At 38.7% G+C, this 21391-nt stretch overlaps 1 protein-coding gene across 1 annotated transcript; it reads left to right on the plus strand.

Moving 5' to 3' along the window:
• Positions 1–1641: 1641 nt before the first annotated feature.
• LOC137267572 (uncharacterized) lies at positions 1642–21391 on the plus strand. Its single transcript, XM_067802055.1, has 10 exons — positions 1642–1969; positions 5903–5963; positions 12241–12337; positions 13626–13732; positions 14329–14419; positions 16004–16258; positions 17101–17195; positions 18123–18201; positions 19613–19794; positions 20880–21391. Exons 2-10 carry the CDS (start codon positions 5935–5937, stop codon positions 20944–20946), a joined length of 1002 nt encoding a protein of 333 aa, XP_067658156.1. The 5' UTR covers positions 1642–1969; positions 5903–5934; the 3' UTR covers positions 20947–21391.

The raw sequence follows: 21391 nt of genomic DNA on the forward strand, positions 1-21391 counted from the left end.
GATGTGATGGTTGTTTTTTGTCTTTGAACGAGGACATTTTTAGTTTTTGTAATAAGGACAACTCAATAAAGTCACGTATGTGCTGTGATGTCCATCTCAAAAGCAGTAACAAAACCATCCTCTTTCCGCACTTAAATTTCCTGCGTCTCTGATGGTGTGAGATCTGTTTCGCTGACGGACACTCAGTTTTCAAATGAGGCTTGAAGGATGGCCAAGTCATTGCTGCATCCCTCGGTTACCTAGTGATTCTTGTTTTAATTCAGAATAAGAGTTAAATTAAGTGAAAATGTGAAACAAGACATATAGTCACTTCCACATATGTTGATATGTTTCTCATTTTCTAAGTTGCCAGTCGTCTGACTGACACTGTTGAATTCCCTACACTTCATCTTATACATGAACATAGCTACACACATAATGTTCAGTTGAATTTCATTTTTCATTCTTGTATTATTATTAGCTAGCTGTGCACATCTATACCAACCCCAATAAAATAGTGTTGTGCAAAATCTCTTACATATTTATCTATAAATGTGTCTACAGATTTAACAATCTGAAATCATTCTAAAAATATATTATTTATATCCCCTGAAATACCTGTTCACCCTCGCTCAGAAGCTATGCTTACCACTGACCACATTCCATTGTCTGTAATTAAGCTGGGGTAATGAAACTACAATGAGGTGATAAAAATGTAGCTTGAGCTTTTGACTTTTTAAAGCAAGGTAACATGCAAAGTGATCAGTGCCCAGGTTGGGAGTGAACTGGAAGGTGGAGCCATGTCAGCAAGTTGAAACCGTCTGAATATGCCATATCACTACAGAGTCCATTTTATGTAAAGAATTTTATGTGTGACTTCCTTCCGTTCCCCCATATTCTTTCTTCTGTAGATTAACAGAGGTAACACTTAGTGGTGCACCCCTATTTATTGTACTTAATTTTTGGGCTTCTAGTTATTTTTTTGAGTCCTCTAGTAATTGTTGTCTTTGGTTTTGTTACTAATGTAGGTATATGATTTGGGATGGGGGAACAGGAGGAACACTTACCTTATGTGTTATTATTCCAAGGAATGTGTTAGTGGGAGAACAATTGTATTACCATTACATGTGATAACCAACGCGAGACTTTTGACCATATTCAATGATACTTGTTTTGCACAGTTGTACTACTACCATTATTAAAACTATCTTAAATTGTTGTGTGATTGCTCAACTCATAACAACAGTACTAGACCTAGGCTTCAGGACAGTGGCTAAACTCACAAAAACTGAACTTTCCCAGGAGCTGAAAAAGTCCTGTTGTCCAGGATAAGTCAGTTTTCGTTTTGTACAATCAAATAATGGTATCTTAATTGTCCATGGACTACTAGATAATTTCCACTAACGGTTTCAAATTGCAATTAAAGTTGGATTTCATTTCATATCTGCTCATAATGTAGCTATTAGATTTCACAATCATGATAAAGTAGAGCTAGAGTTCTTTGAAATGTATCAGTCTTCGATAAATAGTCCAGTAAACATTAACATCAAACATTGTGTCATAAATATCAAGGCAAGTGGAAATTATGTGGCAAGAGGCAATTTTTTCATTCTAATGTGCAAAACGGCCCATGGCCCCTGCCTGCCCCAATCCCTGCTTTTGAAAACTGTGTGTAACACTCGACAGCTGCGAACACCAACTGCTGAGTAAGACAAACCACCTTCTAGACCCGATGCATAATAATTTCATCACATATATTCGGTTTCATCTGCTACCGCACATGTGGTAAATAGACGGATATTGTCGCTCACTGTACAAGCACGCTGCTCGTCGCTGTCGTTTGCTCATATTTGGCATGTCATAACCTATGAACTCCATTAAAGAGACGAGCAGACGACAGGTGCGTGCGCAAACGCAAGGTCACACAAATATTGCTTCCGGACTTGCGCATTTCATTCTGGCCTTCTTCGCCGACATCAAAACCAGACAGGTAGCGTACTGATTTCTTTCCTCATTATAACTTGTTAATTTCTATAGTCTACTTCATATCTTAACATTTTCCAATATTCCCCATTCCTTTTCTATTCTGCAAGCAATGAACTAACGTCTTTTTGAAACTTCACGGAACAATATACAAGAATCAGTAACACCAGACAAGAATCCATCGATATTTTTTTGCATTACGTGCGGTCATTGCTGAAAAGCATTGTTGCATGAGAGGTCTTTGTGTATTATATGTTGTAAAGGTGTATGGCACTGCCTATCTTGCGGTCGTTTGCTGTTAGTGCCCTTGAAGGCAGACCGGCTTGTCAAGGACGAATGTAAAATGACATTGACCTTGGGTAAGCTCTGCATTTGTGTAGACGGTAGTGCGCCCGTCCTCTCACTCATGGTAAATAATGACGTTCCATGACGTGTATACCGACACGTTCACAATTAGTCCGTCTCAGCCATAGAACCGTATTAATTTCCTTTCTTTCAGTTAGTAATGGGCAGTGAAGGCAGTACTGCACATCTCACTTGAACTCCATTTCAATTTGAATTTGAAGGTAGCTGCCCCAAGAATGTTTATCTTCATAGATATATCGATCGCCCAGTTAACTGTTAAGACTTAACTTAAGTATTTGACAGTAGCCTGATTGATTTCGTTTCACCCATGAAGGGTTTCGTCATTCCATGAAGGGTTTCGTCATTCTGATGTTCTTTTGGGGACTGATTACCCATTTCATCTTGTGATTTTCAAAATGTTATCAATCCAAACACGAGGCATTCATTATATAAAAACATCCATTTGTCAGTGGTTGTTTCTTTATTTGCCTGTTTGGGATAGACCTGTTTTCATTTTTTATTAAAGGCACTTATGAATGCTGCATTTTGCATCTCACAGCCACCTAGTAAATCATTTTATCATCTAACTTGCATTCTTTGTCTTTCAGGACAAAATGAGTCCCAGTAAAAATATGTGAAATCAGTGTCACCTTAGAATAATACAAAACAAATATGAAGTTCAATCTTCTTTACTCTAGCTCTGTGTTTATGCAGTGTAAAATAAGATTAGCTGGGAGTAATTACTGTTTGGGTCATTCCGTGTGAAGCAGTATTGACATAAGTGTTCTTGGTAAATTTCACCATTCACTGAAATTGTGTGTGGTTTGGTTTTGTATGTGATGGCCATAGGCTAAGAAAGGACAGCAACCTACAATTTCTTGAATAATAACATGCCTGTGTAAACATGACCTTGATAATCTCAATGGGTCAACCTTCAGGTCACCTTTATCATCTTGTCAACAAGGTCAGGTCATGTAAAGTCATTTAATTGTGCATCACAGATCTAACAGCAACATCTTTAACTCAGATTCTTGTAACATTTCATTTCCTTCTGAGGGTTGTTTGCCATAATACGAACACCAGGGTTTTAATAACACAGGCTTTGAAAAATGGGAGTCATGGGTGACTCACAGTATGTGAATTTTGGAGTCATTTTCAGTATTTGGGAGTCACAAAAATTAAATATCTCTTTGTGAAAATCAAAAAGTAAATGTTTTACAAAGATTTGATTGTTAAGTGTTCTATTTGTTGTTTATATGATTAGCTGATAACAAACTCCAGTATGCTGAACAAATAATCGTACTTGTGATTTATTTACCGTAACTTGCAGATTTCAACAGGAACTGAAAAAATATCTAATTGGGACAGTAGCATGAAAAATGCAAGATTATTTACTGACAATTTTTGTGAACTTTGTAATCCCTTTCAAAGGTGAGTTCCAACAAAGCACTTCATTGGCATGATATTTGCGTTAATCATTTCTCAGTATGTAACTGTGTATGTCACACCACCAAATGTAACTACAGTTTAGTTGAATCAAACAGCTAGGATTACTGTTACAGGCTCCTCTGTTTTCTCTGGAATAATCTGACAGCTCTGTGAAAGTCAAATTATCACTGAAAAATATCATTGTTTGCTTATCAAATCGATTTTACTGACCTGAATTCTGGGAGTCAACCATAACACTTACGTCAAGCTTGACTCGTATTGTAATATTTTGAGAGTCTTTTTCCAAAATTGTTGCAACAAATACGCAAGAATCAAGCATCATAAAAACCCCGCAATACCTGGTAACATTCCACTTCCTTGTGAGGGGACTCGTGAAGGTCCCGGGGTAGAATAGGACTTCAGCAACCCATGCTTGCCATACAAGGTGACTATGCTTGTCGTAAGAGACGACTAAGAGGATTGGATGGTCAGACTAGCTGACTTGGTTGACACATGTCATCAGTTCAGAAATTGCGCAGATCAGTGATCATGTTGTTGGTCACTGGATTGTCTGGTCCAGACTCGATTATTTACAGACCACCGCCATGTAGCTGAAATATTGCTGAGTGTGGCGTAAAACTAAACTCACTCACTCACTCCTTGTGAGGGTTGTTTCCCATAATACCAATACCTGGCTGTGATTCTGATCCCAATCCAGATTTGGTGTTATGTTGCGTTTTCTTTTCGGTTTGATTTTTAACACTGGTTCACAGTGGTGATGAGCATGTGGTGAACATACTGAATATATGCTAGCATCTACATTCAGATCAGATTTTAGGCCTTGCGTAGCATTCTACTGAAATATTCACGAAATTTCCATTCTGGTGATCATGAAATGATGAATTACAATTCAGTTCACCAAATCATAGTAGCCCAAGTAATCATAATGGACAAGATGTAGCAGTTCAAATATTTATAAATTGTTTTGGCGTAGTGTCTGTGTTCGGTGTTCCTCAAGTGAGCTGGCACTGGAAGCATCGCTGAAGGTTCATAAGTCACCATGGTTACACATTCTGGCAACATGATATACATGAAATTACTTTAATGATTATTCTTGCAATATTGTGATAACCAGTGAATTCGGTTTTCTGTGTTAATTCTTAAACAGTTTTTTTAAAGTAAGCATGAAAGTCATTGTCATGAGGTAATTTACATATCAGGTATTTTGAACAAATGGTGCCTATTCAGATTTTTTCTATTAAGATTTTATCCACTTAAGCTCAGTTCAAAACCAGGATCTTGTTAGTATCCTTAAGTCAAGAGGTATTTTAAGTTCGAAATCTAGAATTGCATTCAGTGTATGTCAAGCTCATCAATGGGAGCCCTCATGTCTGCAGGTTAACAGTCCTGTGATCTACTTGATCTTCCCAAGATTTTCTTGCACTTCATTACTTCCAAGAATTATATTGCCTCATAACATTGCACATGTTCTAATGCCGCCCTTTACAGGTTATATTATAATACACCCTCTGCAAAATTAGCACATCAGCAGAAAATGTATTAGTCATGTTTGACTGTAACATATGGTAAATTCCTCAATAAAAGTAATAATCTGAGTAATTAAACAGCTCAATGAATCAGTAGATTGCCTCTGGGAATATTTGATGTGTGTAACATATTGAAACTGTATATAGTTATTAATCATGTTTATGGTTGCAGCGCTAAATTGTTCACCCCCACTAAGTGTGCACATTATAATGAGCAGAGAACATAATCATGGTAATAAGCTTGACTGAAAAAGAGCAGATAAGCTTGACTCAGAATCCTGTCCGCTTAGTGCGGCTTCTCATAATATGTAAATAAAATTTAATTTTTGGTGAAATTGGTGTTGAGATATTTTCACTAATTAGTATAGTATGTACAGTATAGACACAAATGTGCCAGAACACTCTCTGTAATAGTAGTGCAGATGACTCGTTTTCATTCAGGAGAGGTTTGACAGTATACAAGCTTACCTTTGTTTAAAAGCCACATGGTACATCCCCAGAATGCAGCATTTTCATTCGGTTCTTCTTTTCCTTCTCCTTCTTCTTGAATATTGTAAATCATGAACAATTAACTATGTTATGTTTTCCATTTGTTTGAAACTGTTTTTTATCTATTGCAGAATCTTAAATACATTCATCCCCTAAACAAACAATGGGAGCACCAAAGGTTGGAATCAACGGGTAAGATTATTCTACCCCTGTCTCAAGCCCAACAAGGTTGTCCGTTTTACAGAATGTTCATATTTGTAAAACCTTTCACGTCATCTAGTTTCATGCTATTGATGACTAACATTGAAACAACTGGTATAGGTTACCATGGTTACTTCTATTGAGTAGCTGATAAAAACCCGCTGGTTTTGATTTGATTCTGAATGTAACAATCCCCAACCCTTAAGATTTTAGCTATTTTCATGATAAAGATCGATCAACAGGTAAATCAGCTTGATGAATATTTATCTTTTTATGTATTTATTTTTTTCTTTTAATTATTCAAATCAGCTTCTATTATGTAAAAGAAAGCTTGGCAGGTTGAAATACATCTGACCCTTGAAGGTCTTGGGTAGAATAGGCCTTCAGCAACCCATGCTTGCCATAAAAGCAGACACTGCTTGTTGTAGAAGGCAACTGATAGGATCGGGTGGTGAAGCTAGCTGACTTGGTTGACACGTCATCGGTTCCCAGTTGCGCAGATTGATGCTCATGCTGTTGATCACTGGATTGTCTGGCCCAAACTCGATTATTTACAGACCGCTTCCATACAGCCAGAATATTGCTGAGTGCGGCGAAAAACTAAACTTACTCATTGAAATACATCTTACTGATGACAGGGTTAAAGTAAGATTACACTGATGCACATACTTAAATATGATAATGGTTTTTAAATCAGTATCTGAGAAATCCTTTTTGGCCTATAAAAATGAAGGGGTTTCTGATTACCAGACTGTTAAATTCTGATGCCAACCCTATTTTTGTAAGTGGTATGAACATTCAACAATAGAAGCTTTCAGATACCATTATTTCTTCCTGGCACCAATGGACATCAGCCATCCTGATAGAGAAAGTCAACAATGGTTGCATGAATTGATTGAATAAACAATGTCACATTGACAAGTGTGTTGTAAGTTTGTACTTCATTTCTGAAAAATTCTTAAAAACAAATCCTACCTACCTGCCCTCAATTTTAGACAGGTGTAATTGGAACTAAAACAGTTTTTCCTTTTCCTGACTCATGCTTATTTATGCTCCTCTCCTCCCCCTATGCGAAGGTAGTGGAACACTTGAAATCTCTTGAAGTTCCCTTCTAATTGAGGGATGGAAATAACCCATTGCCCGACACCCCAGTCAAGTGGGGTTTTTTTTGTCGGGCAAGCTTATTTGTTTATCATTCTGTACCAGTGTCCAGTTGACTTTCTATTGTTAATTATGTTCTTTTGTTATATTTAAATAATCAACGAGTGAATCAACTGGTATAGTGGGAAAATTATCAGTGCAGGTGATTTTCACAAGTGCCACTGTACTTCCACAGATGTGCCACCAATGTACATTGGCAATTCAAGAATTATTTCCATCCCAGTAATTGAAGCAGAGTACAATACTCTCACCCACTGGGAGCCTCCCTTTCCCGCCAGTACGGTCACATGACAAGCCATGCTTGTCACTCTCTCCTTCATCGCCTGACAAGGATGTATAGAGGTACTTTGGGTCTCAATACCTTTTTACAAATGTTTTGGTCCTTTAATCTAAATTGTATTGTATTCAGGTTTTGGATTGTTAACTGTTACTGTCAACGGTTGATCCGCCTGTAGTATGTCCTTCATGCAAACATTTGTTCTTCCACTGTTTGCTGTGAACTTAGCAAGAATTTATTGGATTCAGAATTTGCATTGCACTTATATGCTGTTCAAAGGCATGCTAAGGACAAACAACGTAGGCTGTCTCAAGTGATGTCTACCTTGGTTGAAATGGCATCTAGTAACCGTATGTTGTTAACAGCTGACATTCATAATATAAATGATAACCCAGGGCCATGGTCATGAAAGCAGTAAGACTTCATCTAGATCACAGAAGAGGGCGTCGTCAGAATCGGGATCATCTGAACCTAAGAAGTTGAAGTCTTCAACTACAATATATTCAGCGATGAGATAGTCCCCCCAGATGAATGTCGCATCTACGATGAATTCACCACTCTTATAGTGAACATTAGGGATCACTGTTTTGAAGACAAACGGAAACTCCGGTCAGCAGCTGCAATTATATTCGCCGTTTGTGACGTTTCACGAACAGCATCAAGTCCGTCAGATAAAGAGGAGGCATCACGGAAACCATTGCCCTCGGCTCCATCTTTACGTCACACTATCGTTGATAGATGCTCATTCCATCGACTCGCCAAGTGCTCACACTCATGGATTTCGTTAGTCGCAAGCGTTCTGTGTACATCCTCCATTCCTGAAAGACATCGTCATCGTTCGTCATCTTCATCAGATATTGATTCTTGCAGGCATGAGCGAAGGCATTCACGGAATGTTAGTCATTAGAGGGATACATATAGTCAGGAAGACTAGGATATCACTGCATAGACATCGGTTCCCACTCGTGAAAGGACAAAGGTGGCGTCGTCAATCTCCATCACTGGAGGAAGCCTTCTTCTCAGACTCAGACATCACATCATGGATTACAAATGGATTGGTTTTAGCCTCTCCGTTCTAGGATTCCAACAAGGTCACACCTGTAAGATGAGTAATGAGGACATAGACACTTTGACATTTCTACCGACTGCGCCAATATCTACCATCCCGGAAACTTTGTGCACAGCCTTTCAAACAGCGACTAAGTATCAACAACAACACATTCCAGCCACCAGTGCTCGTCAATTCCCATTACATTGCATGGAGCCATTTATGAAAGTGCCAGAAAGAGTTGAGTCTTGTAAGCTGATCATTGAGACTCGCAACAGATCCTATAAAGTGGAGGATAAGCAATTGGTTCAGCTGGATGCAACCACTTGGTGTACCTTCTTCAGACTCACCTGTTCTAGGACAAGTTCAGCAAACCAGAGAATGAAGAAGAAAGGATGATCCTCTCTGCACTCACCACTCAGAAGAGGGATCAGCAAATCATTTCGGAGCATTTAGCCTCTGGGATTGAATCTGCTATGTCAGCAAGGTTTATTACAAACATCATCATGAGCAACAGCTTTACTAATCCTATATATTGAGCTCCCTAGTCAGCATCCATGATATTCAGTAGTAAAATTCAATGGTACAATGCTCGCAGTGGCACTCTACCAGCACTCCCATGGAACAGAACAGCCTGCCAGGGGTGCTATAGGAGGATAACGCTGAAGATCTTCCACCCCCAGTTGTACAACCTTCACAAGTGGGTGGACATCTACAAAATTACTGGGGGATTTGGGGACTTCTCAACGACAATTAGAACATGAGCATCCAAAGACGTGGCTACAAAATCCCACTACAGGCAACCCCACTGCTCATAAGAGAGCCAGCACTCTTAGTGTACACCAGGGATCAACAAGACAAACTAGCCAACACCATATCATCTCTTCTACAGAAATGCACAGTCAAAAAACTACATGTGGATTCTACTCCCCAATTCTTGGTATCCAAGGAAAATACCAACTTGTATACAATATGGAGAGTTCAACAAGGATTATCTACTGAAACCAGAACAGTGCAGAATGATCCTTCCACCACAACTGCGGCATCTCATCTGTCCAACATATAATCTAGCCAGCATCGATCGACAAGATGCCTACCTACACATTCTGATATATCCAGACTCCAGGAAATACACGTTTCCTATCCAGCAGTGAGCACCACCAGTGGATGGTTCTGCTGTTTGGAATGTCTTTTGACCCGTAACTATTTACTCAGGTCACCAAGCCAATAGTCACCTACCAATATCGGAGGGGACTTCGCAGGGCCTTTTTCCTGGATGATGGCATTCAAGTGCATCACTAGACAAGTCAACTCCGACTACAGTTAGATTTCACTGTCAGGCTGCTAACTCATCTCGGATGACTTGTGAGTCTCACAAAAACAGAATTAGAACCATAGCAAGATCATTAATTCCTTGGGATTTGATTCATCACCCTTTTGAACCACATCGTCGTCCCAGAGGATCGGTGGGTCAAAATTCAAACCATGATAGAACAATCTGTACTCTCTCTGTTACTACTACCACAGTAGCAATGTCTACTGGATCTGCTGATATCAGCACAGGATTTGACCAGACGAGGACGTCTACAACTATGCCCATTACAACAGTTCCTGATTCAGCATCTCAACATGTTAGATCGGATTGCTCTGCCAGACAACTTGAGACCATATCTACTATGGTGGACTCACCGATTGAATGTCTGCGCAAGGACCTATTTACTAGAGTTGGTCTACAGCAACCATCTATGTAGATGAGTCACTGCAAGGTTGGGGTGCTCATCTAAACAACGATTTGAATCTGAACGAGCATATCAACCTCCCGGAGATGAAACCTCCACATGTAGGCTTGTCACATCCCAGGTGCACGCAACGTCATGTGACACACTGTCACGCCCTCGACAACCAACAGCTTTACTAAAAGTTCCTACAGAATGGATGCTAAATCACGAGGTGTTTTGATTCATCATTCAGACGTACGCATCTCTGCAAATAGACCTATTTGCCAGAAGGTTCAACAAGCAGATACCAACATTTGTATCTCCAGTGCCGGATCCGTTAGCTTGGGCAGCTACAACAACTAACTCTGCAACTACCTGAGTGGAAGAACCTGCTCGTCCATCTACACTCCAAACAAGCACACGACAATCCTACATCGTTCCAACTTCACGTATGGATTGTATGATAGCCTGCTTGAAACATCAAGGATATTCTACTAGAGCGGCAAAGGCAGCCACCCTAGCTCTTCATAGATCTACCCTAGCTCTACGTAGATCTACCCACACATTATACAACAATAAGTGGATGCAGTTTGAAACATATGCCAGAAAGAAAGGCTTCACTGCAATGAAGGCCACACATCCTCAAATAGCAGACAATCTTTGTCATCTACGACATACCAGAGGACTGAGAGGTTCTACACTCTCAGCATGCTTGGCAGCACTCAGCTCTGTGGTCACCATGGAAACGGGGATCAAGCTGACTAAAGTACCTGAACTACTCGCCTTACTACACGTGTTTGAGCTGGAAGACCAACAACACAGATTTATGGCTCCGGCTTGGGACTTGAATGTCGTACTATGACACCTCACAAGTGATATCTGTGAGTCACAAGACTGAGCATCGCTTGAATTATTGATACAGAAAATGCTGTTTCTACTCGCCCAAGCTACAGCAGCATGGATGACAGAAATACATGAACTTCATTGGCGTCAACATGGAAACTGCTCTTTATCAACTATAATGGAGGGCTGCTCTTGGAAATCAAACACTATGGTTGCCATCACAACCTAGGGACATCACCACAAAGGACGTTACTGGCATTCATCAGTTAGGGCCTCATTCACCCTTTTATCAAGTTACTTGCTGAGGCAAAGATTCTCTGTGGAAAATTATGGTTGGGTGTCCATGCGCATGTCTTGAACAGCCTGGCATGAGTGATTGTGACCCTGTACTCAAAATGAAGATGCTTGTACATGAAGAAGGGTCACATTACACAATAACAAGACGCTAGCTGATATCGTCACGTTCCTGTCAACGAATGCTTCAAGAGAAGACACGTTCAACTGGATGTGATACCCCCGTTCCACAGACGAATATTGGAAGCACACCATCAAACTGTTGCCTTTATAGTTCCTGTAAAGCGGGAAATACTGAACATATTTATTTGGCAGTCATCAGAATTAAGCGTGGCCTGAACCACCACTGTTTCCGTTTGATTCTGTAAGCATGAGTCAGGATAAGGAAAAATATGTAATTTTCTGAATAAAATTGATATTTTATACGTATCCTAACTCATGGCATCAAGTTCTCCTAACTGCCTTTCTCAGGCACGCTGAATTCACTTAAATTCTCATGTCGGGATTATGAGATTTGGGAACAGTGGCAAGCATGGAGGGTCATGTGACAATAATGGCAGGAAAGGGAGGCTCCCAGTGGGTGAGTATGTTGTACTTCCACTTCATCTTCACAGAACTTCAAGGGATTTCAAGTGTTCCACTATCTTCCCAAAGAGGGAAGAGATAAGCATAATAAGCATGAGTCAGGATAAGTATAAAATATCAGTTTTATTCATTTATTACATTATTTTATTTGGCATTATGTGAAACCTGTAAAAATGCACTTTTGCGCTTGATTGCATATGCATATTTGTCTCTGTGAGATCAAAATTCTGTTCAAAGATAGGTCAAAACTCCCTGAATCAATCACAATTTTGTGGATGCCTTGTTTTGTGGATGCACTTTTTAATTGCAGTTGTATTATCTCTGTGTCCTTATATTTTTCAGATTTGGCCGTATCGGTCGTCTGGTTCTACGGGCATGTATTGATGCCAACGTACCCGTTGTTGCAGTGAACGACCCTTTCATCTCACTTGATTATATGGTAAACTTAAACAAACATACAGATAACAATTTCAGAAGTGGACTGAAGCATGTTCAATCTGAATCTGCCAAACGCCTGCCCATATTTATCCTAACTTGCCCCCAGTGTATGTTCATATTCTGCACTTCAGAGAACTCAGACTTCAGCTGACAAACAGACTGAGGAATTACACGGACTCTGATATCTAGACCAGGGTTTTACATAGCTCCTCAAAACTGGGTGTCCAGGGGACTCATGGCATATTTGTTTGGGTCTTTAGAAACCAATAATTATCCATTAGCATTACTTCTTACAACAGCAAGAATGCTCTTGGCAAGGGTACAATGATTTTTTATGTTTAAAGCTCTCGAACTACACCTGCCATAAAACGAATCGCATCATGTTATTCATACAAAGCCTCGAAAACTGAGGTATTTCCCATTGTTGCATCATATTAGTGAGTCGAAAGCCACTGTATTTGCGAAATAAACAGCCATACATATCACTTGTGAAATCTTTTGTTAAATGATTTTCAAATATTGCATCCATAAGGATGCACTGGATTTTAGTTTAGGGGTCCTTCATCAAATTTCTGCATCCAATACGCAGGAATCCTGCATCCCGTAACACCCTGAACTAAACAAAGTGTTAATGAATACTGTTACCATTCATGTTATCAAATTTTATGAAGTGATCACACTCTAAATAATTAGTTATGATATTCTTAAGCATGAATACCAAACCCGAAGCTTTACGTATAGCTTTATTTTGACTAGCCGTTGCATCCAGGTTTAGTGTTACGCAACAAGGTTATCGATAACACCTGGTGCAAGTTGGTTTCAAATCCTAATTTGAACCCTAGTAACAGACTAACCTCATCCCTTCCGCTTTTGGCCTTGAACGTTTGTTGAAATAAGGAACAAGTTGAAAATAGTTTCCTTTTTACAAATTTTCTGCCTCATCATTGACCTCCAACAAACGAAAACACTAGGGTAGCATTTGCATGTGGCACTAAGTGTCCAGTGTATTTACCACACATAGGCACAGTTGTGTGGTACCCTACCATGATATTGCTGGGATATTTCTAAAAGTGGTGTAAAACTGTTCGCTCACACGCTCACTCACTCACTGGCATGTCAAAGTATGTAAAATATACTCCTTTTTGAAATGTTTCCTTTCAACATGTAGAGAATATTTGAAGTAAAGATGCTGACACTTTGTGCTTTGCTTGTAAAATGTGATGATTTGTCAAAATGTTATTGTAACAAACAATGTTCATATTTGCTCTTTAATTTGTTTTGTCATGTAGGTATACATGTTCAAATATGACTCAACTCATGGACGTTTCAAGGGAGAGGTGTCATCAGATGGAAGCAAACTGATCGTCAATGGAAGTTCCATTGCGGTTTACAGCATGTAAGAAAACAGAAAACATTTTTAACTTCCAATAATCATTGTAATGTTTTTGCACTATTCAAAATTCCTGACTCTATGTCAGCACTTATCTAGTTCCCAAAATATTATGTGCAAGATTATATCATGTGAGGTTATACATTAATTTTGATATCGATGTGGTCTCAGTCATTGTCAGCATAGGGGTAAAAAAATTACCTCAGACAGAAATATGACTTCCAAATCTCAAAATGTTGTCTTTCCTTATTTATCTACTCATGAAGATCAAGGTTGGAATAGATCTTCAGTAAGCCATGTTGGCTCACTGATTAGGTTGGCTCATGTCACTTGATCTCAAATGCATAAATCGATCCTCATGCTGTTGATGAGTTGTCTGGTATTTACAGACCACTGCAATATGGAATATTGCTAAGTATGGCTTAAAACTAAGCTCATTCACTCATGTTGTGATTACGCGACAGCCCATTTGAATCCATTAGCAGATAGCATTTTAATTGATAGCAATGATACATCTATATTTTGGTCAGCTGGTTTTGATTTTTTGTCAGAAGCCATTGCTGCGTCATTGTTCATGTAAACACACGTTTCGTATCTTGTAGGCGTGACCCAGCAGAGATCCCATGGTCTGAAAATGGAGCAGAGTATGTAGTGGAGTCCACTGGAGTGTTCACCGCAAAGGAGAAGGCTTCTGTAAGTTGCCTCCCTTGGCTGGGTCAGCATGTGCTGACGGTGTTAGTTCTCATTTAATTATTGCATTTTTTAAAGAGTTAGATTTGTTAACTGATTTGTAAATAGATAAATATTTTATGATTGTAAGTTTGTATCCTCAATGGGGGTTAAAGTACAGTAATATTATTGTCCTCCTGAGAGGCTACATAAGTCCCAAAACATTCCAAGTACATTCAAACTTTCCATTGCTTTTAATCGTAACATATGTGTATTTTCAATGTTTAGCGAGATATCTCTAAACTGCTAACAACTGAAGGGATGGTGTAAATTCAGGTAGGGTCGATGAAGGGAGCAATGGTACTCTAAGTCTCGATGGTCCCTAGTATGGTGATCTACCTTCAGTTGTTTGCAATCTATAGCCCATCTTTATCCTGTCTTGTCCACATTTGAAATCAAATTTTTGAGACAGATGCTAGTTTTCCTTCTAAATTTCTGACATTCTTCTTGTTTTTACTTTTTGCCAGGTTTTACAATTTACATCTATTCATGGTGAATTTACAGCTTGTTTTAGTCACGATATGACTGAAATATTGCCGATTTTAACTCCCTGACTCACCATAAGCTGATGATGATGCTTATACCTGTTCTACCCTCATTGCAGTGTTGATTTTTCTGTGTTGTGCTCAAGCACTTTGCAGCTTTTGTGAATTCAAAACTAATAAATCAAGTGCATGATGTATACAGATCCTTGCAGCAAGCCAGAACACGGCTTTCATCATTATTTTAGGCAGAATAAAACAATTTAAATAGATTGCAAAGCTTTATATTTAGATAGTACTGAGGGTTGACCCAACTTTCATAGTAAAAATCCTGTGTATGCTGGGGCTTCTCATGATTGGAGCTACGCCCCAGATCTATTACCTATGATAATACAAATACACATTTGATTTATTTGAATCCATAAACAAACAACTTCCACTATGCCATTTGCTAGGAAAATTTTCTTAGATCAAAAACTTTTCATATCTTATGTGACAATGAAGTTCCGTTCGTATCCTCAAAACAGTGTTGGCCCAAAGGTGTTTGTAGACAATTAAAAAAATTTTCCCCTTGCTGTAATCTGGGTTTGATAGTATAAACCTGCACAGGTTATTTGTCATCATTCACTAGTTTGTCAGTTAATGAATTTATTACAGGTATAATCAGTGTTAACACCATCAGATTACCCGACAAAGGTTTCCATTTCCCATTTCTCATGTCCGAAGTAAACTCTCTACATTATGAATCAAGGTCTGATGCTGCAGATACATTTCATGTTATGTAATATGTGCATGTAAGTGCAGCAAGAGGAATTATCAGTTGTGTTGCCAAACAAACATTGATCAAAGGATTAGCCGTTAACTCGCTGATTGATTAGTTACTTTTACCTTCCTCAGCAGATTTTGTCAACAAGTAACGTCTATGTGTGTAGATTTACTCATGCATTTAGTTTTTCACTCCTATTTAGAATTATCATATAAATGCAAGTTTTCAGGTACAACATGCTTGTACTAATCTGTATTATCCTTTTAATCAACCAAGACTCTGTATGTTTTGTTTGTCCAGGCTCACTTCAAGGGTGGTGCCAAGAAGGTCATCATTTCCGCCCCGTCCGCTGATGCTCCAATGTTTGTGATGGGAGTCAACCACACTCAGTACACACCCGATCTGAACATTGTCAGCAATGCCTCCTGTACAACCAACTGTCTTGCTCCCCTCGCCAAGGTCATCAATGACAATTTCGGTATTGTTGAGGGTCTGATGACAACAGTGCATGCTTACACTGCAACACAGAAGACCGTAGATGGACCCAGTTCAAAGGTACTGTCATTATGGAGGATAACCATCGTTTCCTGAGCTGTCTGACCTGAAAACTTTGTTTAGTGTAAATCCCAATGCTTGTAGGATCTTAGTCTTTACTCAGTCCACATTCCACATTCCTGCTGTATTAAAGAAGACTGAATCTTTGAAGAACACATTAGCCGTTTCTGTGACCTAATGAATGTGACTTTGGGATTTGCATACAAAATTTTGTGACTTTTAAATGTCTCTAATGCTAAGGCCTTTCTGGTGTAGGTTTTTTCCAAATCTGAATTAACATTTTCTCAGAATTTTTTTATTTTAGAAGCTGCATGATGGCATGTGGTGAATAGTTCATCATTTCCAGGTTTATTTTACCCATGGCAGATTACTCTAAGCAACATAAAACTCATTCACTATGATGGAGTATAGCTGTATAAGGAGAAGTGTCTTACAAATATGTTCACATGATGCATAAATAATGGTTACAATAATTCAGCAGATTAGTAATGGCCAGTATGTCTACTTCAAAATCACTTGCATTATTATTATTATCCCCGCAACGCGTTTTGCGGGGGTATAAAAATGCACCCTGTCCGTGCGCCCGCTCATCCGTGCACATTTATCTTTTTTACGGAGCAGAACTCTAAAATCGTTCACTATTTCTTCACCAAACTTGACACATAGATTGTTCTAGTGGTGCACTGGTGCCTTTTGGAGATACCAAAGATGTCACATTGGAGACCCAGGTTCGATTTCTTCCTACGTGTGAAGCTTAGTGTTCCCCACTGTTACATTGTTGTAATATTGCTAAAAGCCATGTAAAACCACACACACTTGCTCACTTACTTGCTCTATCATAGGACTGGCGTGGGGGCCGTGGTGCAGCCCAGAACATCATCCCTTCATCAACTGGAGCTGCCAAGGCAGTCGGCAAAGTGATCCCAGAGCTCTTAGGGTAAATACTTTGGTGTCACGTTGTTGATTAATCAGAAGAATTGTTCCTCTTTGTTATGATTACCTGAATTGGTTGTCATCGGTCCCCATTGCACAGATCGGTGCTCATGCTGTTGATCACTGGATTCTTTTGTCCAGTCTTGATGATCTATAGACCACCGACATGTAGCTTTAATATTGCTGAGTCTGGCATGAAACTAAACTCACTCGCTCACTAAAATTACATTGATGTGGTTTAATAAATTTAGGCATCAGTTTCAATGGTACCTCAGTTATTTGGTTGATTATCACACTGTATCATTTTCTGGACCAAATACAATCAGTGTTTAGTCCTGAGAATGAGGATGGTTCCTAGAACTATAACAATTAATATTTAAGCAGTATCATCTGTGTTTTTCACTAGGACTGTACTATCACAACAGTAGACAGTCTCTCTAGAAATAATTACAGTGTTTCTGTTATCCAGCATGTACCACACTTTCACCAGTTCAAAGTGTGTCCTGTAATTTCAAAGGCTCCCTGTTATCATTTTTGGCAAAAACTAATTTTGTAATTACTCCTGTCAGTTTTATTTCTCCTCTAAAAGGATTATGTTTTTACAATGGCAGCATGGAGTTCTCAAATGAAAAATAGCAGTTTTGGAAAGCCCCAGGATAAAAATAGCTGCATTGATGCCCTGCATTAACTCTACATTTTTGATAGGTTGTTAGGATAAAAGATGACAATGTGCACAATGAAATATGTGATCACTCAACCATTAGAATTCACAAATGACTAGTAATTCAAATGCTAGTCGCTCACAATGTCCAGCGGTAAAACATGCCAGGAGAAACACTGTTAGTTGTTTATTGCATGACTTGTTTCATCCTGGAACTCACTGTGACCGTTTAAAGTGTGTGGAAAGTAATTTTTTTACATTTTCTTCCAGCAAGTTGACCGGAATGGCTTTCCGTGTCCCAGTCGCTGATGTATCAGTTGTTGATCTCACCGTCAGACTGGAGAAGGGGGTATGTATTCAAAGCAGTGTCTGGATCAGTCTCATAGTAAATATATACATATTTAACCAAAAATATACACAATAATTACAAGCACAAATGAATGTTGATGATAATTAAAACAAAGGTACAGAGGCTAAATTAGTGGTTGTCGTATGCATGATGACTATCCCCTAACATTTGATGAATTAATAATACAAATGCTAGCTACAAATGCATGAAGGACTGTCAAGCTCTGTTTTAAGTGAAGGTAATCGAAAGCAGTATCCAGACAAACTCGAAAGACACTCCAGGAATTTTGCTAGCAGAATTAACAATTTTGAAAACATTTGTTTTTGATACAAGCAGACAGACCAGCATACCAATATAAGCAATTGTTGGTACCCACATTTTGTATAAAAACGGTCTTTATGGTTCAGAAGTTTTTTAAGCAGCAAAGAGAAAAGGTCGCTGTTGGCCTTTTTTGTAAATATGATTGATGTGTTTTGAATAAAAGTTTTTAATCTAAAACAATACTGACATTCCAATAATGGTCCACTCTTTCAATTTCTGCACTATCAATTATACGAGGGTGTACAGTTCTGTTTTTCCTCTGAAAATCAACTACAATTTCCTTAGTTTTCTTTACATTCAGAAAAAGAAAATTGTCTTTATGCCAAGATCAAAAACTTATGATGTCTTGATAATAGGTATGTTCGGAGTCAGAAATTAGGCCATTAACAGTAGCGTCATCTGTGAATTTCACAGTGAACATGTCATTTAAGTAACAGTCATTGACATACAAAATGAAGAATAAGGGTGAACTGTGAACTGTGCAGCTCCAGTGGAGGTTGAGAGAAAAGAAGATTGATAGCCACTAACATACTGAGTTCTATGTACCATGAACTCTTTAACCCTTTGTAATACATTGTAATATATGTCTGCCATCAGTTGCACTATTGAATGCAAAAGCTCACAAGTTAATTTCATGCATGGATTTTATGCCATGAACAGTCAGCGACATAACATGCGTGGAACGTCCTATTGTTACTTACTTTAGACAGTCTGCTCCATGGTAATAACTGATTATGACGGAAAGCAGGCAAGCATTAAATCTATTGCAGTCAAAATGCTCAACCAACAAATCTGAGTGCCAACATCTGAACTTAAATGAGTAGTTATGATCAGACCAAAAATGTCAAATTCTCTACAGACAGGTAAGTGCTCATACAGTAAACATAACTATAGTTTGTGAAGTTGAGGGCATAGATTTTCGAAGCTATCTTAGTTGATAGTTGCATGTTAATATTAATGCATGGCACTTACGACTATCTTAGCTCTGAGGGAGCTTAAAAAATGTAGGCCCTGGCCAGTATGAGAGTGAAGACCAGTTTCAGTGACCATGACATATTCCTATGAAATTAATTTGTTTTGTCTGTTTTAGGCATCTTATGAAAAGATCAAGGAGGTTATCAAGAATGCCTCCGAGAACGAGATGAAGGGAATCCTTGGATACACTGATGAAGATGTTGTATCGCAAGACTTCCTTGGGGATGCCAGAAGCAGTATCTTTGATGCCAAGGCTGGCATTGCTCTGTCCGATAACTTTGTGAAACTTGTTTCATGGTAAGAGACTAAATTTCTTAATCACTAGTTCAAGCTATGACAAATGTGATTGTGTGAATCTATTTTCAGATATTCGTTTGCATGGTCCAAACTTTAGGGTAAAGCATCATGCTCAACAAAATCTTTCAATGTGAGAACTGAAATTTTGTTTGCTCAGTCTAATTGTCTCATGTTTACTGTCGGACTAGTGGATAAGGGCAGTTGCTTGTCACGCCAAAGCCCTGGGTTTGATTCCCCACATGGGTACAATGTGTGAAGCCTATTTCTGGTGTCCCCTGCAGTGATGTTGCTGGAATACATTGCTAAAAGTGGCATAAAAACCCAACTCACTCAATCACTCATGTTAAGTGCTATTTCATAAAAACAAATTTGTGTCATGAAATGAGAGAGTTCTCATCCAGCAGCAAACAAGATCCAACAAAGCTGACTTGTCATAAAGATTGATCTTGTTGCTGACTACTGTATATATATCCATCCACGGCTTGTTATTCAGTTTCCCTTGTGAAGGCTGCATTTTTCTTGTTTTCTTATTAGACTGGATTAGACTTCCTCAGCAAAATACAGATTTTTGTATTGTTGTTTGGCTGAGGGCCATTTGGAAATGTCTATTGCAGGAAAAAAATATATGAATTTATTTCGAAAAATATGTTTAATTATGGAACAGCATATGTACCATACTCAATAAATTTCAATCACGTTTTATTTGTTATCAAACTATACATGGATACCTACTTCTAATTCTTGTAAGTATATTATTGATAACAAAGTCTTAGACAGTTTATTCAATAGAGAATTCTTTGGAAAAAGTCCGTACTAATTTTTGCATCAGTTCTTGGCCAAAATGTCAATTGGTCTAAATAACTTTTGGCATCTCTGCACTTAGGCCTTTAAGTAGAAACCATGGTCGCTGAGTGGGTTTGATGGCTGACTTTGTATGCTGGTGATTAGGTACATGACTTGATGAGGTTCCAGTCCTGGAAGGGGCTCAAGAAGTAAAAGAATCTGGCCTTTACTGAGAAATAATACATGTTGCCTTTGACTAATTCCTATTGGCATTGTGCATTCATGCATTCTTTCCTTTTCAGGTATGACAATGAGTATGGCTACTCCAACCGTGTTGTCCAGCTGATACAGTACATGTCTAGCCAGTAAACACAGAGAGCATTTACATGTTTGAGTAATAGCAACCAAAACTGTTTTGCTAAATACTTTAATACTGGTAACTTGCCTCTCTTACAGTTGTCCTACCAGTGGCTCAATGTACATGTGTGTTGAAGATTATTTGACCAAAAGAAAGTCTTTTGCAGGGTAAAAACATCAGTCCCTAAAAATCACCATCAATACAACACACAGTTGTTTGTTTGATAATGTTAAACCTACATATAAATCTGTTCCGAGCTAGAGTGGTGCTTAAGATCTGAGATTGTGAGGTATCGCTCCAAAGAACTTGGTGTGCCATAAAAACTGTGGAGGATACAAGTGCTAGTTTATACAGGAGTTTTCCTTTTGTTTTCCTCTGTCTGATGTATAAGCTGTGAGTTCACACCTGTACTACTAACATTGGTCTCTGTAATAAATGATGTCCTTGTTGGCCCAA

This window comes from Haliotis asinina, chromosome 16 (genome assembly GCF_037392515.1).
Source record: "Haliotis asinina isolate JCU_RB_2024 chromosome 16, JCU_Hal_asi_v2, whole genome shotgun sequence".
Classification (NCBI taxonomy): domain Eukaryota; kingdom Metazoa; phylum Mollusca; class Gastropoda; order Lepetellida; family Haliotidae; genus Haliotis; species Haliotis asinina.